The sequence below is a fragment of the Rhinopithecus bieti genome, unplaced genomic scaffold (assembly GCF_001698545.2).
Source record: "Rhinopithecus bieti isolate Rb0 unplaced genomic scaffold, ASM169854v2 scaffold_2350, whole genome shotgun sequence".
NCBI classification, from domain to species: Eukaryota; Metazoa; Chordata; class Mammalia; order Primates; family Cercopithecidae; genus Rhinopithecus; species Rhinopithecus bieti.
This window is the reverse complement of record NW_016803902.1, coordinates 1,919,143-1,935,500: the sequence shown is the minus strand read 5'-3', so window position 1 is coordinate 1,935,500 and position 16,358 is coordinate 1,919,143. Positions and strand designations below refer to the sequence as shown.

At 46.7% G+C, this 16,358-nt stretch overlaps 1 protein-coding gene across 10 annotated transcripts in view; it reads right to left on the bottom strand.

Moving 5' to 3' along the window:
* Positions 1-1,404: 1,404 nt before the first annotated feature.
* The window catches only part of NAV2 (neuron navigator 2), a 412,855-nt gene continuing 397,901 nt past the window's right edge, over positions 1,405-16,358 (bottom strand). For 6 of the 10 annotated variants that reach the window (XM_017858297.1, XM_017858306.1, XM_017858327.1 and 3 more), the window contains 3 exons: positions 15,088-15,206; positions 8,221-8,424; positions 4,414-4,863 (listed from right to left, as the gene is read on the bottom strand). In XM_017858297.1, the coding sequence (XP_017713786.1) occupies positions 4,738-4,863; positions 8,221-8,424; positions 15,088-15,206 (449 nt within the window). In that variant the 3' untranslated portion in view covers positions 4,414-4,737. Of the gene's footprint in view, positions 4,864-8,220; positions 8,425-15,087; positions 15,207-16,358 lie in introns of all 10 variants that reach the window. The other 4 variants (XM_017858289.1, XM_017858316.1, XM_017858366.1 and 1 more) reach the window with 2 other exon arrangements.

Below are 16,358 nucleotides of genomic sequence, written 5' to 3'. Positions count from 1 at the left end.
TAGAGTGAAATTTTCTGTATATCTGGTACCCAGTGAGTACGTACATGCAGTTCCTGTCCTCCCCTCCCCCACCTTTTTATTGACAGAGTCTCGCTCTGTTGCCCAGGCTGGAGTACAGTGACACGATTCTTGGCTCACTGCAACCTCCGCCTCCTTGGTTCAAGCAATTCTCGTGCCTCGGCCTCCTGAGTAGCTGGGACTACAGGTACGTGCCACCATGCCTGGCTAATTTTTGGTATCTTTTGTAGAGACGGGGTTTCGCCATGTTGCCCAGGCTGGTCTCAAACTCCTGGGCTCAGGTAATCCACCTGCATTGGCCTCCCAAAGTGTTGGGAATACAGGTGTGCGCCACCACACCTGGCCCTTCCCTTCTCTTTAAAAAGCCATCTGTCCACCATGCCTTTTATGTATGCTGGTCATACTTCCTAGGTAACCTCAGAATATATCAGGGAGCAATGGGATAGAATGTTTGACGTGGAATTTTGGAATTCAGGACATCTAGTTGTCAAACCATTGTACTACCCCTCCTGTATTTTTTTTTTTTTTTTTGACAGGGATTAAAACTGCCTATGCTAAATATCTGGATTCTTTACCTCCTCCCTGGTTGGGCCACTGTTGTATGTTAAGAGTTAGACACTTTATGTCGTGAGCAGTTGAGCCAACCATGTGGGATCAATTTCACTGTGAACCCACAGGACTCCAAACCGCGCCTTTTTTGTTGTTGCTATTTAAAGTGAATGCTGAGATGTAAGGTCATCTCCCACTGCCTATGTCTGTCATAGATGTGAACTGCGATGTGGCAGGAGGCCCCCAAGATTAGAAGGCAGCCTGGCAAGGCAGGACTGCCAGAAGATGGGGCTGAAACTCCCAACTCACTTCTTGGCTATAGGTTCCTTGGCACATCATTTTCTGTTTTTTTCACTTGTAAAATGGGAGTAAGAATACCTCTCTGGCATCATTTTGCATTATAGTGAGTATTTGGGAAAGCGTTTGGAAATTAGTAGGCACTCAATACATTAACAGAAATCCTTTTCATGCCAAGGGGTCGACTTAGGGGGCTGGCTGGACACTGATGTTGCTTGCCACTCAATGTGTGGTCCAGGCACTAGAGCACTGGTATTGCCTAGGAGTTTGTTAGAAATTGAGGATCCACCAGATCCCTGGTGATTCATAAAGTCTGTGAGGATCTGAAATTCTATAGTTCTAACAAGTTCCACAGGAGTGGCAAAAAGACCTGAGAAACTGAGAAGAGTCGGGATATGGATGGCATGTTAGCCAAGATGGGTTTGCAAAGGTTTGGGGTTTTCCCTGCATTTGCTGCATCCAGATAAGACTGACTTGCTCTTAGCATAAAATTAAACTCTTATGAGGACGTGCTCTAGCACAGACAAGCCAAACCACTAATCTGAATAAATAAGCATCAATTTTATTGAATCATGAATAATTTAAGACTGGTACAATCATCAGCTTTCTTCTCTATGACATGGGGCATGATGTCCAGCAGATCATTGGCAAATCCAAAAACCTCATGACAAATGAAAATTAAATAGGTAAGGAGAGAGAGAGGAGAGGAAGGGGAGGGAGGATGGAGACATACCGTACACAAAATACTCAATTCCTAGTTTTCTCTTTAAAAATGGCTAGAAAAAATTCATCAAAATGCAGCACTTTAATCAATTATTTACAATTTCTATGTTACAATGAAAAAATGTACATCTTATAGAACATATTTCATAAACTGCTCCACGGGGAACAACTAGCTCAAGACAGCAAACCTTCCATTTAATATCCACAAAGTTGGATTATTTTTCCTTTTTGAAGTAGATTCGCCACAATCAAATTTGAATACAGAGAATTTTGAAGTTTAAGCATCAAACAACAAAGTAAAAGTCCCCAAGATACAACAAAGATCTAGGCAAGTCTTGTTCCTGTCCCACTCCCACCCCACCCCTAATGAAACTTAAAAGGTATTCCCATTTCACTTATGGCCTGTATCATTCTTGGCAGTTTGGGAAGAGAACTTTTGGCTTCCATTGGTAACTCAACATAAATGTTGCATAGAATTTATACATTTCAAAATTGCCCTAACTGTAGACAAGGCAAAATGGAAGCATTTCCAATAGAGCCCTAAATGAGTACAAAGTCACTTTGTCAAAGGTGAGTGGCACTAAAGTAAAAATATGACCAAAGTAAGCAATGTGCATACTAGACAACCCTGCTTCCCGAAACTTTAGGAAGGACACTGAGTTGTGAGTCACACAAGGGCTACGTTACTTGAAGTCAATGTTCACCAATCAGACAGCACCAGGTACAGAAGTCTTGGTTCTGAACCTGGACCCAGTGGGAGGGAAGTCTGTGGGAGAGGGGAGAAGAGAATGACAAGAGAGGATGTCATATTAAAAAAAGGTTTCAAACAATATTGGCAGATGTCTACTCACAAGGTGATTGGAAAACTGCCCACGAGGAGAAGTCAACTTTACCTCCTCTCAAATTCACAGTACGCGAGTGTAGGGTCATTGCTGGGAGATAAATTGTCTAAGGAGGGCCACCCTTCAGGTTTACCAGAAATCTTAAGGTTTGGCCCCCCTGGTCACAGGCTAAATATATGGTTTGAAAGTTTTATTAAAAACAAAAACAGAACAAGACACACTCACTCCCAGATGACTAATGAAGGCTAAGCAGAATAGTCTGAGTTTGCTGAGATTAAAGCAGGGACAGTGTTGAAAAGTTTTCCTTTCACTAGTGGGACACATTCCCCTTTTCTTTTCAAAGAGGAAGAACATGGTGTCATCCAATACGAAGTGAGCAGTTTCGGGTCAAACTCCTACGGTAAGAAACTAAAAAAAGATGCTAAGAGACAAATCTTCAGAAATAGAAATGCAAAAGATGGAATAAAAACCCTGATCATTAAAACAGAGACATCTTCACTGGTGTCCAATAAAGATTCTCTTTATAAAACAGAAACAAACAACTCAAAAATTTATCATACTTTGTAACGAAAATACCAGTATGTTGAAGACACAGCAGACTGGGTTTCTATTAGAGCAAGTATCAGCAAGGTCATGTAGACTAGAAACTTTTGCCTTCTCCTGTACCAGACAGATCCCTGTCCAGTTGGGTTGTCAGCTGGAGACTGATAAGAACCTAAAAAATGGATCTTTTTTTTTTCTTTTTCCCATGGTCACGCATCCACATGAATGAGTCTTTTGGATGAGAAAAGTCACAGCAACTTGAGTTCTCCTAATGAACAGATGACTTTTTAGCCCTGTTTGTTTCAATGGGGAAAACAATGACAAAAAAGCAAACCCCAGGCAGGCACAACACTTATGTAAAATGAACACAGTTAGTACAAAACCAGTAAGGCATCACTTTGGGAAGGTCAGCACCGAAGAGGTCAGGCAAGGCTCGTCCAGACGGGGCTTCTGGGAGGGGGTGACCCTCACCCTTGTTGAGCTGCGTCATGTTGGTTCTGAGGAAAGTGCAAGTCTTTTGCGGGGTGACCTCATCACTCCACTGGAAGCTGGGGCGGGGGGCGCTGGAGGTGTTGGTGTGTGTTCTAAACCCTCAAGGATGAGAAGGGAAGGCAAGGTCCATGGCTCACCCACATGTCGAGGACTGGGTCCTCATCCATTTTAAAGGACACAGATACCCCCAGCCCTAGCAGGAGGCGGCAAGTGCGTAGGACTGTGAGGATGGACAACTAAAAACCAAAACTGAGCAGGACCAAACCGAAACTCAACTCCTGCGGTTCTTACTTTCACCAAAGGATTGATTCTGACCAAGAGGGGAAGGGGGAAAAAAATCTTCAAAAATCAATGCATCAGAAAGGAAGAAACTCAACCTCATTTTCAAAAGGTAATCTGTTCTCCAAAGTAGAACAAGTCTCACTATACACAGTGTTTGCAGGAAAAAACAAAAAAACAAAAAAAACACCACCTGATTCATTCATATATCAGAAGGAAACAGACGCATGCTGTTCTGCCCTGACAGCCACATCCACTCGCTCACACTCACTCCTTCACTCTCTCACGGATTAATCGGAGAATGATGGACCTGAATGGCGTGGTTGGATTGGAACAGGCAAAATACCTCTCGAGTAAGGAAAGCACCATTTAAAAAACATGAAAGCATGGTTTATTTTCTCCTAAGGTTTCCCTGTGTCGTAGCTCTGTAGTGCGTTGAACGTGACCAAAGCAAGCACCCTGGTTAGCACCAGTTCTCCCTGTGGCCGGCTGTGCGGGAGGGTGGGTGGTGTGGCTCTGAAACCCAGTCTGGAGGGTCTGTGCTGAGGGGAAGCCGTGCTTCTCTATGTTTCCAACTTTGCTCCAGTCTCTTCTGTCTCTGGGAAGCTCATGTCAGGATGCTGTTTGGTTTCAGAGCTTCATGTGGGTTCTATTTTTTTTTTTTTTTTTTTGTCTCTCTTTTCATTTCAACGGCGATGATCCTTTCCCGAGAAGTATCTTCAGTGTCTTAGGGAGGTCACAGCAACAAGGCAAAACAATAATTAAAGTACAACCGAAGGTAGTGCAGTTCTCGCTGTGGAAGGAAGCGGTCCGCAGGCAGCTGGCCCAGGATGCCTGCACCCAGGTCGAGGCTGAAGGATGAGGGGTCTCGGTGCTCCCGCAGCTTTAGGGCTGCGGCTGGGGGCTGGCTCAGGAAGTCAACTTCAGGATGATGTTGGGGATGCAGGTGGAACGGGGCGAGGAGAAGAGGAGGGCGCTGGGCTCCGGGCCCCTGTCACAGAGTGGACTCCAAAGAGGAGTCCAAGATGTCATCGTGATGGCTGTTACTGTTGGAGTCGCTGTCATAGCTCTGGGGGCTGGAGTAGTTGGCTGCCTCCTGCAGCCTCATCAGCATGTTCATCTAGGGGAAGAGTGGGGAAGCATGAGCTGCTTTCTGTCTAGTTGGCTGCCCACCCTGGACTCCTAGAAGGTCATGCCACCTCCTCCAGACTCACCTGGGATAACAGCCCACAGTGGAGGCGGTGGACAAGAACATGGACTTTGGGCCAGGCTTCCAGGGTTCAAATCCCAACTTCACCAATTACTAGCTGCATGACTTTGAACACGTTACTTAACCTCTTCATACTTGTTTCTTTACTGGTCAAATGTGAATAATAATAGTACCTGCCCTATAATGTTATGGAGTGGATTGAGTTAATATATGTAGAGCACTGAAAACAAAATGATGCTCTCTGTACATATTATATTTATTTTTTATTTAGGAGGAGCACACCTTTCAGGCATAGCCCTCGGCCTGGAAGAAGGTGTGGCTGAGTGTTCCAGCTCCTGGAACTTGGCATCAGCGTCACCAACATCTGAAGCACACGGACCCCCTCCCACTTCGACAGGCATCAAACCCGTCTCTTTTCCTTGCTCTGGCCAGGTCAGACTGGAGCCAACTGTGCTCCAGCTCCTGTGGAAGCCTTGGCAGGGAGGTGAGGGGAAGGGCCAGTTACAAGCAAAGCGTCCGAGTGCAAAGAGCCTTCGCCTGTGGTTCAGGAATCTCTGGGCAAGTTACCTAAGGTATCTGAGCCACCAGTATGTCATCTATGGAATGGGGAGAATGGCAACACTTCTCATAGGGTTGAAGTAGGCAACAAAATGATATAATGTGTATTAAACCCTTAGAAGAGGGGATGGCCTGGCATATAGTAAGTGCTTAATAAATGTCATCTGTTGTCATCACCATGTAACTTAAAGAAAAGAGTTGAGCGACAGTGTTCTTGAATCTGCCCTTGTTTACATTCTACGGGTCACTTGTTTGGGAGTGGGGAGAGGGAATAAAAGCTACTTTTATTTATAACTGTAAATTGTGTGTATGTATTGTATATTTTATATAGCAAGTAAGTCAGGAATATGGGGCCTGAGCTAACGCCAAGATGTGGTGCAGCTGGGCGTACAATCCAGCTGCCCCTCAGGATGCTTTGCAGAGTCTACCCAGATGTGCCAGGCTGCAGAAGCACCACCATCTGGTGTCCATCTGCACAGCCATAACCAGGGAAGAGGCAGAGCTGAAGTATAATGGACAATCCTTGGCAACTGGGATTACTTATTCACTCATTAAACACTCCCAATATGTCCACAGTATATGTTCTGGAACAAAAACAAATAAGTCCTGTTCTCATGAAGGTCTCAGTCTCGTGAGTGAGAAGGATTAACATATAAGAGAGCTATGATAATAGAGACACATGGCCCTGGGCAGAAAGAGCAGAACTGGGAGAAATATCAAACATCTAACTTGATAATAGAAGTGACTGGACCGGTACAGCTCACTTCTGGGGGCCTGGGGTTGGAAGGAGAATTCTGTTTCTCGATTTCCAAGAATCCTGAGTCTTTCCTACACACCTTCTGTGTCCAACCAGTGATACAAATGTTACTGGCTCAGAAAAGATTGTTTAGGGATGGGCTGGCCATTCTTTCCTCTAGATACACTAAATTCTATTTTCTATGTAAGTTAAGACCTCATGAGTTTGCTTCCGCAAAAATACCTCCGTGCCCTTGGCTTTCGGCAATGGTTAACATTGCAAATGGCTGTTTAAAGTATGCCTCTTTCCTTCGTAAGACTACTGTTATAAATATTGCAAACTAGGTTGTACATGGCAATACAAATAATAAATCCTTAAAAAATACAGTTCCCACTAAAATCTTCAACAGAACCACAGCTACATCCCACCAAACAGCAGGATGGCAGACAATCTGAATTGCCTATTATTATTATTATTATTATTATTATTATCATCATCATCATCTAGGGACTTAATTAGCTGCTAGGAATAGAATAGTAAATCAGTTGTCTTTTAATCCTGCTATATCTCTTATATTTTCTTTTAGGTAACACAAATAATATTCTCTATTATGTTTTCTTTTAGCTATGCCTGCCAAGAAAGCTTGGGCCTAAATTTAAGGCATGATAATAGTCCTTTAACCATAGGAGGTTTTGGTATATTTGCTTCCTCTGTATTTTATTGGGCTTTTGACTTGTTAGGTCTAATTTAGCAGTATGACTTTGCATGGGTCTTATATTGGTAGAGTACTACAATGAATTAGAAATGCTACTGTGATTGGTCCAGGTGTTTCTTTTGTTTGTTTGTCTGAGACAAGGTCTGGTTCTATCAACCAGGTTGGAGTGCAGTGGCACAATCTTGGCTCACTGCAAACCCTGCCTCCTGGTCTCAAGCCCTCCTCCCACCTCAGTCTCCTGAGTAGCTGGGACTATAGGCGTGTGCTGTTTTCGAGCTCATGAGCTCAAGCAATCCACCCAACTCAGCCACCAAAAGCACTGGGACTACAGGCATGAGCCACTGCACCCAGCCCGGTGCTTTGTTGTTGTTGTTGTTGCTGTTGTTGAGACAGTGTCTCGCTCTGTCGCCCAGGCTGGAGTACAGTGGCACAATCTCGGCTCACTGCAAGCTCACCTCCCAGATTCACGCCATTCTCCTGCCTCAGACTCCCAAGTAGCTGGGACTACAGGTTCACGCCACCATGCCTGGCTAATTTTTTTTAATTTTTAGCAGAGACAGGGTTTCACTGTGTTAGCCAGGATGGTCTTGATCTCCCGACCTCGTGATCTGCCTGCCTCGGCCTCCCAAAGTGCTCGGACTACAGGCGTGAGCCACCCCAGCCCGGGTGCTTCCTAAAGGGCCTTTATATTGTTTTAGCAACAGCCAAATAAACAAGAAGCTTAAACAGTGTTAAAGACTGAGGTCATCTCAATGACCATGGGACTCATAGTCAGGCCCCCGCCCCTCTGTGAGTCCCTTCTGCCTCAAACCTCTCCCTGTCTACTCTCCTGATCATTTGCCTTGGGCTTCTGGTCCTTAGCAATCTCTTCCTCTGCTCTGTTATTGGTAGGAGAGATCAAAGTAATAGGATAGTAGGTAATAGAGGTGGCATCCCAAATCAGAGGGCAAAGAGTTGTATAGAGACAGTAGGTATGAGAACATTTAAGGGGAAAAATCAATTCTTAACCTTTTATCTAGAACCAGAAAACAATTTTAGAGGAAAAGTCTTTAGGGAAAAACAAAAACCATGGAAGAAAATATTGGCAAAAATGGCCCTAGTCTTGGGGTCATTTTCCAAATGGCCCAGTCATTTGAGTCCAGCCTTCCAAAGCAAGGCTGGGTTTAGTCACCTTTGTATTTCCAGAGGCCTTGCATCATACCCAACACACATTAAGTGCTCAATGAATGCTGAACTGTTCTGGTAGCTGAGGACTCACCAGCGGATCACCTTCAGCATCACTGGAGGGCACCTGCTTGCTTGTCGATCCCTCCCGAGGCATGGAGTAGCCGTCGAAGCCGACATCCTCAGGCCGTAACTGCAGCAGGGGAGGCCACTCATGTTGTTGTGGGCTTGCTGCCCATGGATATGTGTCCATCACCCACTTGGCAGGATCCTCCCAGGGGGCACGCCTTCCATAGAGCTGAAAACAGGCAAAGAAGGAACAATCTGGAAGTGGCCGAGATCTCTCTTGGAGTCTTCTGAAAAACTCCCCAAACCCAGCATCATGCCTTCCCTGATGGAGTAATTCCACTTCTAGAATTCCATCCTCAGAAAGTCATCCAAGACGCAGATGGCTCGAGGTGCTAAGGCTGAAGGCAGCATGACCCAGTGGTCTAGAGCACAGGCTTTGAGTCAGAGCGATCTGGGTTCATGTTTTAGCTCTGCCACTGACTCACCGTGTGACCCTAAACTCTGAGCCTTGGTAATCCAATTTGGAAAACTGGCTCTGGGGGAAAAACAATGACCTGATTTGAAGCATTTGCTGACTTCCATGGTACAATCCCACCATGACTGATTTCAAACCACTGACATGATGTCACTGGATGTGGAGTTGGAAAGAGGTGCTACCAGCTTTTAAGAGCCAGCTCTAGTACTCCACTGGGTGCATCTACCCAAAGAATACCGCCTACATACCTTGGGTGCTGGGCATCAACACTGCAGGCAGAGGTCACAATGACCCTGGCTCAATATTTATTTTTATTTTGTATTGAGACAAGGTTGTGCAATGTTGCTCAGGCTGGAGTACAGTGGCATGATCACTCTCCCTGTGGCCTCAATCTCCCAGGCTCAAGTGATCCTCCTGCCTCAGCCTCCCAAGTAGCTGAGACTGCTTGCGTGCCACCATGTCTGGCTAATTTTTAAAACAATATTTTTTTTTCAAGAGATGGGATCTCTCTCTGTTGCCCAGACTGGTCTCAAACTTCTGGGCTCAAGCAATCCTCGTGCCTTGGTCTTCCAAAGGTCTGGGATTATAGGTGTGAGGCACTGTGCTGGGCTGGTCCTGGCTCAATAAAACCCCATTTCTTGAAATGGGTCTGACTCTCACAGCCCCTATATAGAAGCACTGCTCATTTTCAAAGCAGCAAATTGCTAAAAGAGGCTGCACATAGGCAGTGAAATTATGAGGACTTCTCCCTTGTCATGTGTGTCTCAAAATTCCATTATAGCTAATTGGCTCTTAAAACAGTAAACTATATTATCACTTAATTTTATAGTAAGATCAACACCATGCCTCCAAGCTCCTTTTGTTAAGCCTCAATTATCTAATGGTAAAATGATTTTAGTGACCATTACTAGCAATTTCAAGAAATACACACATTCCTTAAAGAACAGAAACCTAGACTGGACCCTTCCCGGTGTGAGGCTCTGCATATTACACAGCTAGGTGTAGGCTTTATATCTTTCTCCTTTAATACCACCACATCTTGCAGCTGACTGTGCGCCAGGCACTGTGAGAAATGCTTTACAAATACCTTGCTTAACCACCGGGTAACTCCAAGAGGAAGTACTACTGCCCGTGATTTACAGACGAGGAAACAGGCCCAAGGAGGAGAGAAGCCAGAATTGGAAATTAAGTGTGTTCAATTCCATGGCCCACTAGTTTGGCCCACTTGGTCCATGTGGCAGGACATGCTCACAGCCAGGGCAGCGTCGCCTGTAGTTCTGCAAAGAGGACTCTGCACGGGGCCTTGAGGCACAGAGACTAAAGAGTCCTGTGGGCCACCACGGCTGCAGTGTGTCTCTAGGGTGGCCATGGCTGGCTGTCTGCCTGCTCCCCCTGCCCTCCCGGGAATCCTGCAGTGGAGAGGGTACAGAGAGCAAGGTGCTGACAACAGTGCAAAGCTGGGCTCTGAACCAACAAAACCACTTCTTTCCAAGGGGAAGGAGCTGGGGCCACCTAGCCCCACCCCCTCACTTACCAGATGGGCCAATCAAGGCCCAAAGAGCAGAGCCTGCTGAGAAAGGTTGTCGGGTAGGGCCCGATTTGAACCTAGAACTTCAACTTCCTTTGCCAGGCCTTTATCCTCCCCACCCCTCCTGACTGACACCACCTGGAACAACTCTATCAGTTAGAGCCACGTGACTCAGCCAGACCCAGAGCAGGGAGACGCAGAGCAGGCTGTTGGCCAGATATCAGTGTGTCAGCCTGCTGGGCTCATTGTCCCCGCCAGCGGTGCCCATGCTCCCTTGACCGTCTGTGCCAACTGGGACCTCTAAGTATGATTTCTGTCAGGGAAGCTGCCCACCCTGCCCCTTCTCAGATGGGCCAATCTCTCTGTGTTTGTGGATATCACCCCCTCTGCTTAAGTCACGCAGCCTCCTATGACTCATTGCCTTCCCAGACACCAGCACTCCTCCCGTCCCATGTTCTGGCCCAGTCTGTTGCTAAGTCTTCCTTAACCTGGGGCAGGAGTGAGTCTCAGGCCTAGGAACTCACTCTGGCATTTGAAAGGCAATTATTGCGTGAGCAGGAAGGAATCGTGTGAGGGGCATGCATTTGTGTGTACATGGGCATGTGTCTCAGGGCAGAAGAGAACACAAAAGTGGGATATTTGGAGCAGAAGAAGGCTGCTCCAGACTAGAACCATTTGTGCAGTTTTGAGAAGTTTCTCCCTCTGAGGTCTTTCCCTGTGGAAACTGGGCTGCATTTCTCAAGCCAGACCTCACATGAGGCTGAACCAAACCCTCACAGCTACTGCTTCTATGACGGCTACTGCTTCTGTCTCCACCCTACAGCCTGGATGAGGACATGCTCAGGGCTGCAGAATCACAGAGGCTAGAACTCCTGGAGCCGAACCTGTCCTCAGAGATTACCTGGCACCGTGGTTTTCAAACATTTGCTCTTCATCTCTGGTCCTCAACTGAGTATATTGGGGGCTTCATAGAAACCAGCCTAAAAAAACACTCTTCTAGTCCAAACTTGTCAATTTATAGATGGATAACCCAAGGCCAAGAGACAGGAGACCTGTCTGGGGTTTCAGAGCAGGCTGGATAATCTGATAAATGGCCCCGCACTCACCCTGCACTGTTCCTGTTCCCTGCAGGAACCAGGCCTGCCCTAGGCACAGAGAGGTCTTTTGAGTTACCCTGTAGACTTTAGACACTTTGGCAAGTGTTTCCAATGACAGCTCCAAAGGGAAGCAGGGCTGAGGACTGAGTCATAAGACAAATGCACATTAGGTATACGCTAACATCATCTGCAAGAACAGAAAATATTTTTACAAGCCTCCTCACTTGTCACTGGACATGTTCAAGTCTGGGTGATGAATGGCTGGGTAAGAACCACGGCAAGCAATGGAAACATCATACAGCGCCTCAGCTCCACTGCAGGCCCTGAGGGTAGCAGCAGAGACAGTTGGACAGACAGACACAGAGGCGAGGACATTCACTTTCCCTAAGGCAGGGGAAGAAACCTGGCATCCCTACTGGGTCAGGAAAAACGGGAGCAGGACAACAGGGAGCTGAGACACTGAAAACTAAAACCTGGGCCACTGTGAGCCTTCTGACTGAGGGATGCAGGGGGCTCCTGGTAGCGTGTGTACATCACAGAAGAATGCATCAGCTGCACATTCAGGAAGCTCCTCCAAGGAGTTCCACAAGTGTATCCGCACATACACACCCTTGCAGTGCTACCTTATGCTCACTAGAGGGCGATATCATGTATCCTCCTGGCATGGGTGTACCTGTAGGAGGGGCTGCCTGGAAGCCATCCTCATCCCCTGAAGAGAGTAGGTCTCCTTATGTTCCCACCAAATCCATACTACCATGGGCAGCCCTGCATCCCAGCTCCTGGTGCATGGCAGCCCTGTCAGAACCCATTCGAGGGACTCCACCTCTTCTCAGACTAGAACCTGGGCCAAGGGATGACTCACTTTGAACTGCAACATGCTCACTTCATGGCCACTTACCCGGGTTAGGTGAGGGGCAGGTGACCCTAGAGTAGGCGTGTACTCAAAGTAACACAAAGGAGAGTACGGAATTTTAATTCTTTTAAAAATAAAAGAATCCTTTTGTCAAATGAAATAATAAGGGGAACTCCACTCTATAAAATTCAGTATTTGGTTTCCCAAGCCACCTGAGGCTTTTCAGTGGAGTGATGGGGGTCCTCAGGATAGCTGAAAATAACAGAAGTAGCCAGGAGCCAACTAGTCCTGGGCACCAACGCTCACTCCATCTTACCCTGTTGAGGGGACTTGGTAAGGGGCAAGAACGTCCGTGAGCCTCAGTTTCCTCATCTGTAAGAGACTCACCGGGCTGTCAGAACTAAATGAGATCATGCACGTCAGGCCCCTAATAGTGCCTGGCAAGTAGCAGGCCCTCAAAAAACATCACCAAATGTTCCTTCAAAACCAGAGGCATGAAGAACACAGCAAGCTTCCCCAGGAATCCGCAGAGTCTATACGGTCTCCTGGGTTCATCAGGATGGCGAGGTCACAGGTTTGGGGCATAGTGACTCACTTTTGAGCCACTTAGTGGGATGCAAACTCTGGCCGCCTCCCTTTGCAGCTCTGTACTCTTGAAAGGCTAACCTTCAAATGACCTCAAAGCACAAAGCAGTGATGACTTTTCCTGCCTCACACTGAACTGGTGAGTCTTGAGATTGGAGCATGTCTCTGCTTCCTGCCCCAGATTGCTGGGGCCTCACTTTCTCATGCTGGGAAGGACACCTAATGCTCCTCTATGATCAGCTAAATCAGCAACCTCTCCTAGGTGGGAAGGGGAGTTCCTTTCCAGCCATGCCCAGAAAGCCTTCTTTTAGGTTCCGGTCCAAAGGAGCAGGGCCTTGGCACCGCCATCCACTGGTAACCAGTGAGGGGCTTGCTCAAGTGCAGCTCACGGCTGGAGCACAGAAAGCCTCCCTACTTCCGGGTTAATGCCTCCCAGGGCAGAGGAGGCCTTTATTCAGCAGAGCCCATGAGTTCCTCCCAGTGACTCTGAGGTTCACTCCCCTTCCTATACCAGAAGACAATATTGAGAGCAAAGATGAAGCAAATGGGAGAAGGTGAGGTGGAATCAGGGGCAAACAGTCCACCTCATCCGCCTGCAATTCTCTTTGCTTTTCTTAAGCAGCTTGGGTTTCCCAGAGGTGCTGGGCATATCACACTCCCTGGAAGCCGCCAATGAGAACAGAGGAGAGAGGCTTCTGAAATGAGACAGACTGCAAGAATCCAGTAGGTAGGAGATGCTTCTACTGGCCCCAAAATAGGAATGACTGGGTGGTTGTTTGGGTCTGTGGTACTAACAAAACCATTTGATTAAGGACCAAATTGTGGTCAATTTAATCCAGGCCAGTGACTACCTACCTAGGGAGATTCCACTGCAAAGATCTAAAGTCATTCATACCTTCTTGTATGAAAGAAACAGTTGACAGAGCACTGTTAACTAATGATTTGGGGCTGGCTAAAGGTTGCCTAATTTCTTGCTTTTTTCCTGCTTTCACAATACACTTGCATTAAATATGCTGACTTGAATTTGTAACGCGTATGCTCCAGTTTAATGAAATGCATCACAAGAGGCAAAATATTTTCCTTTTCAAGCTCCCTTTGTCCTGAAGGCCTCTGAAGACCATCATTGCTGCTATTAATCATAGACAGAAAATAGTTGAATATTTCTCAGTTTAGCCCAATATAGAGAAATGACAAACACTGACTGCAGCCATTAAATTGCATTTGTCACACGTGCCTGTGGGTGCACACCGGTCCCTGAGCCCTCCACAGGCCTACGATAGCATCTTGTGTCTCCCATTGTCCAGTACCAAGGAAACAAAGAAGCTCTTGGAAACTTGGCTACCAAACTGGTTTCTGGATTATTCAGCCACACGTGATGTCTGCTAATTATGCACTGTGAGTGTTAAAAGCCTACAAAACTTCTTAGGCAGCCTTGTTGAGCTGCCTCCAGGCTCAACAATAAAACTATCCCGAGTTCCAAATTAATGGTAAGCTTCCATTTAAACCCTGGGTTAAGTGAGAAGTAAGAATTTGTGCTTTCCGGGCTGGTAGCACATGCCTATAATCCCAGCTACTTGGGAGGCTGAGGTATGAGAACTGCTTGAACCCAGGAGGTGGAGGTTGCAGTGAGCTGAGATTGTGCCACTGTACTCCAGTCTGAGTGACAGAACAAGACTGTCTAAAAAAAAAAAAAAAAAAAAGAATTTATGCTTTCCAACTGCTGCCAGGCAGGAGGAACTGGCAGCCTTATGGGCCCCTAAGAGGGTAGGGGTGCTGATGTCAGGGAAAGAGTGCCACCAGCCTCAGGGCTAAGAACCTGGAATTTGACCCAGAAGGCATGGATTCAAATCACAGACCTTTCAAGTTTCCCTTTTGTAACCTTAAGCACATCATTTATTCTCTTTGAGCCTCATTTTTTTCTCTTAAAAATGGAGTAAAAAACCAAATTTCTGTCCAAGTTCCACGACTAATCCAAGGCTTAACCCAAAAGGCAGATAGGAGAATATTTCGCAAACTGTGAAGTACTACACATGTATATGGTTCTACTTCTCACGCACTCACGATGCTGAGCACTTTTGTTTCATCCTTGCAACAAACTCTTGGTGGCAGAATATCAATGAGGGCTCTGAGGACAGACAGGCTAACCAGCTGGCCTGGGGTCACAGCGCTAATGGGTGGCAGAGCCAGGACTTGCAGCCAGGTGTCCTTACACTGTGCTAGACTGATGACTTCCCAGGCGAGGGGTTGTCACCCCATGTCAGTCAGATTCCTGGAGGAGGAGATAAAGACAACTCATCTGGTCACCAGAACAGTCCCCCTCAGCTTCGAGGAAGCCAGCAGGGGTGTCTTCTCACCTGGAGTCCTTCTCTGACGGCTTCCAGGAGATAGGGGATAATGGAGTAGTTCCACAAGTCGGTGAACCACACTCTCGAGCCGTCCACATCGATGGGGCATGACAGGAAGAGCCGGGGGCCTGGAGACCACAGTGAAAATACATTAGCACTCAAATGGGCATGGGTGATGGGGCATCCAGGTGAAGCCATGGTCCGAGCACCCTTCACAGGAGGGACCCTGGACGTTCTGATGGCAGGGCTGAGGCCTGGACACAGATATACTAGCCCTGGATGGTGGGCACACAGAAGGACACTCTGATCCCTGATTCCACCTGGGGGTCTCCCTCCTCCAGGAAAGGCTTGATGGGGAAGATGCTCACCGTGGCATTACTAATCTTGATTTTTAAAAATGGAAGCCCATGACTACAAGTCTAAAAGAACATAAACAGTTAAGCAAATGAGGGTACATCTGCATTTAATCATTTTGTAGCCTTTAAAAATAATTTTTAAAACTGAGTAATTGGCTGGGTGTGGTGGCTCATGCCTGTAATCCCAGCACTTTGGGAGGCCGAGGCTGGTGGATTACCTGAGGTCAGAAGTTCGAGATCAGCCTAGCCAACATGAAGAAACCCCTTCTCTACTAAAAAATACAAAAAAATTAGCTGGGTGTGGTGGCGGGCACCTGTAATCCCAGCTACTCAGGAGGCTGAGGCAGGTGAATCGCTTGAACCTGGGAGGCGGAGGTTGCTGTGAGCCGAGATCACGCCATTGCACTCCAGCCTGAGCAACAAGAGTGAAACTCTGTCTCAAAAAACAAAAACAAAAACAAAACAACAACTGAGTAGCAACAGAGAATGCTCATGAGATAGTGCTAAATGAAAAAGGATTTTTTTTTTGGAGTCTAGCTCTGTTCCCCAGGCTGGAATGCAACGGCGCGATCTCAGCTCACTGCAGCTTCCGCCTCCTGGGTTCACGCGATTCTCCTGTCTCAGCCTCTTGAGTAGCTGGGATTACAGGTGCATGCCACCACACCCAGCTAATTTTTTTGTATTTTTAGAGTAGAGACGCGGTTTCACCATGTTGGTCAGGCTGGTCTCGAACTCTTAACCTGAGATGATCCATCTGCCTTGGCCTCACAAAGTACTGAGATTACAGGCAGGAGCCACCATGCCCGGCCAAAAGGAACATGTTATATGTATGCTATGATTGCCACTACATAAAGCGTAAATATATATATATATATATATATATATATATATATATATATATATATAAACAAAGACACAAATATT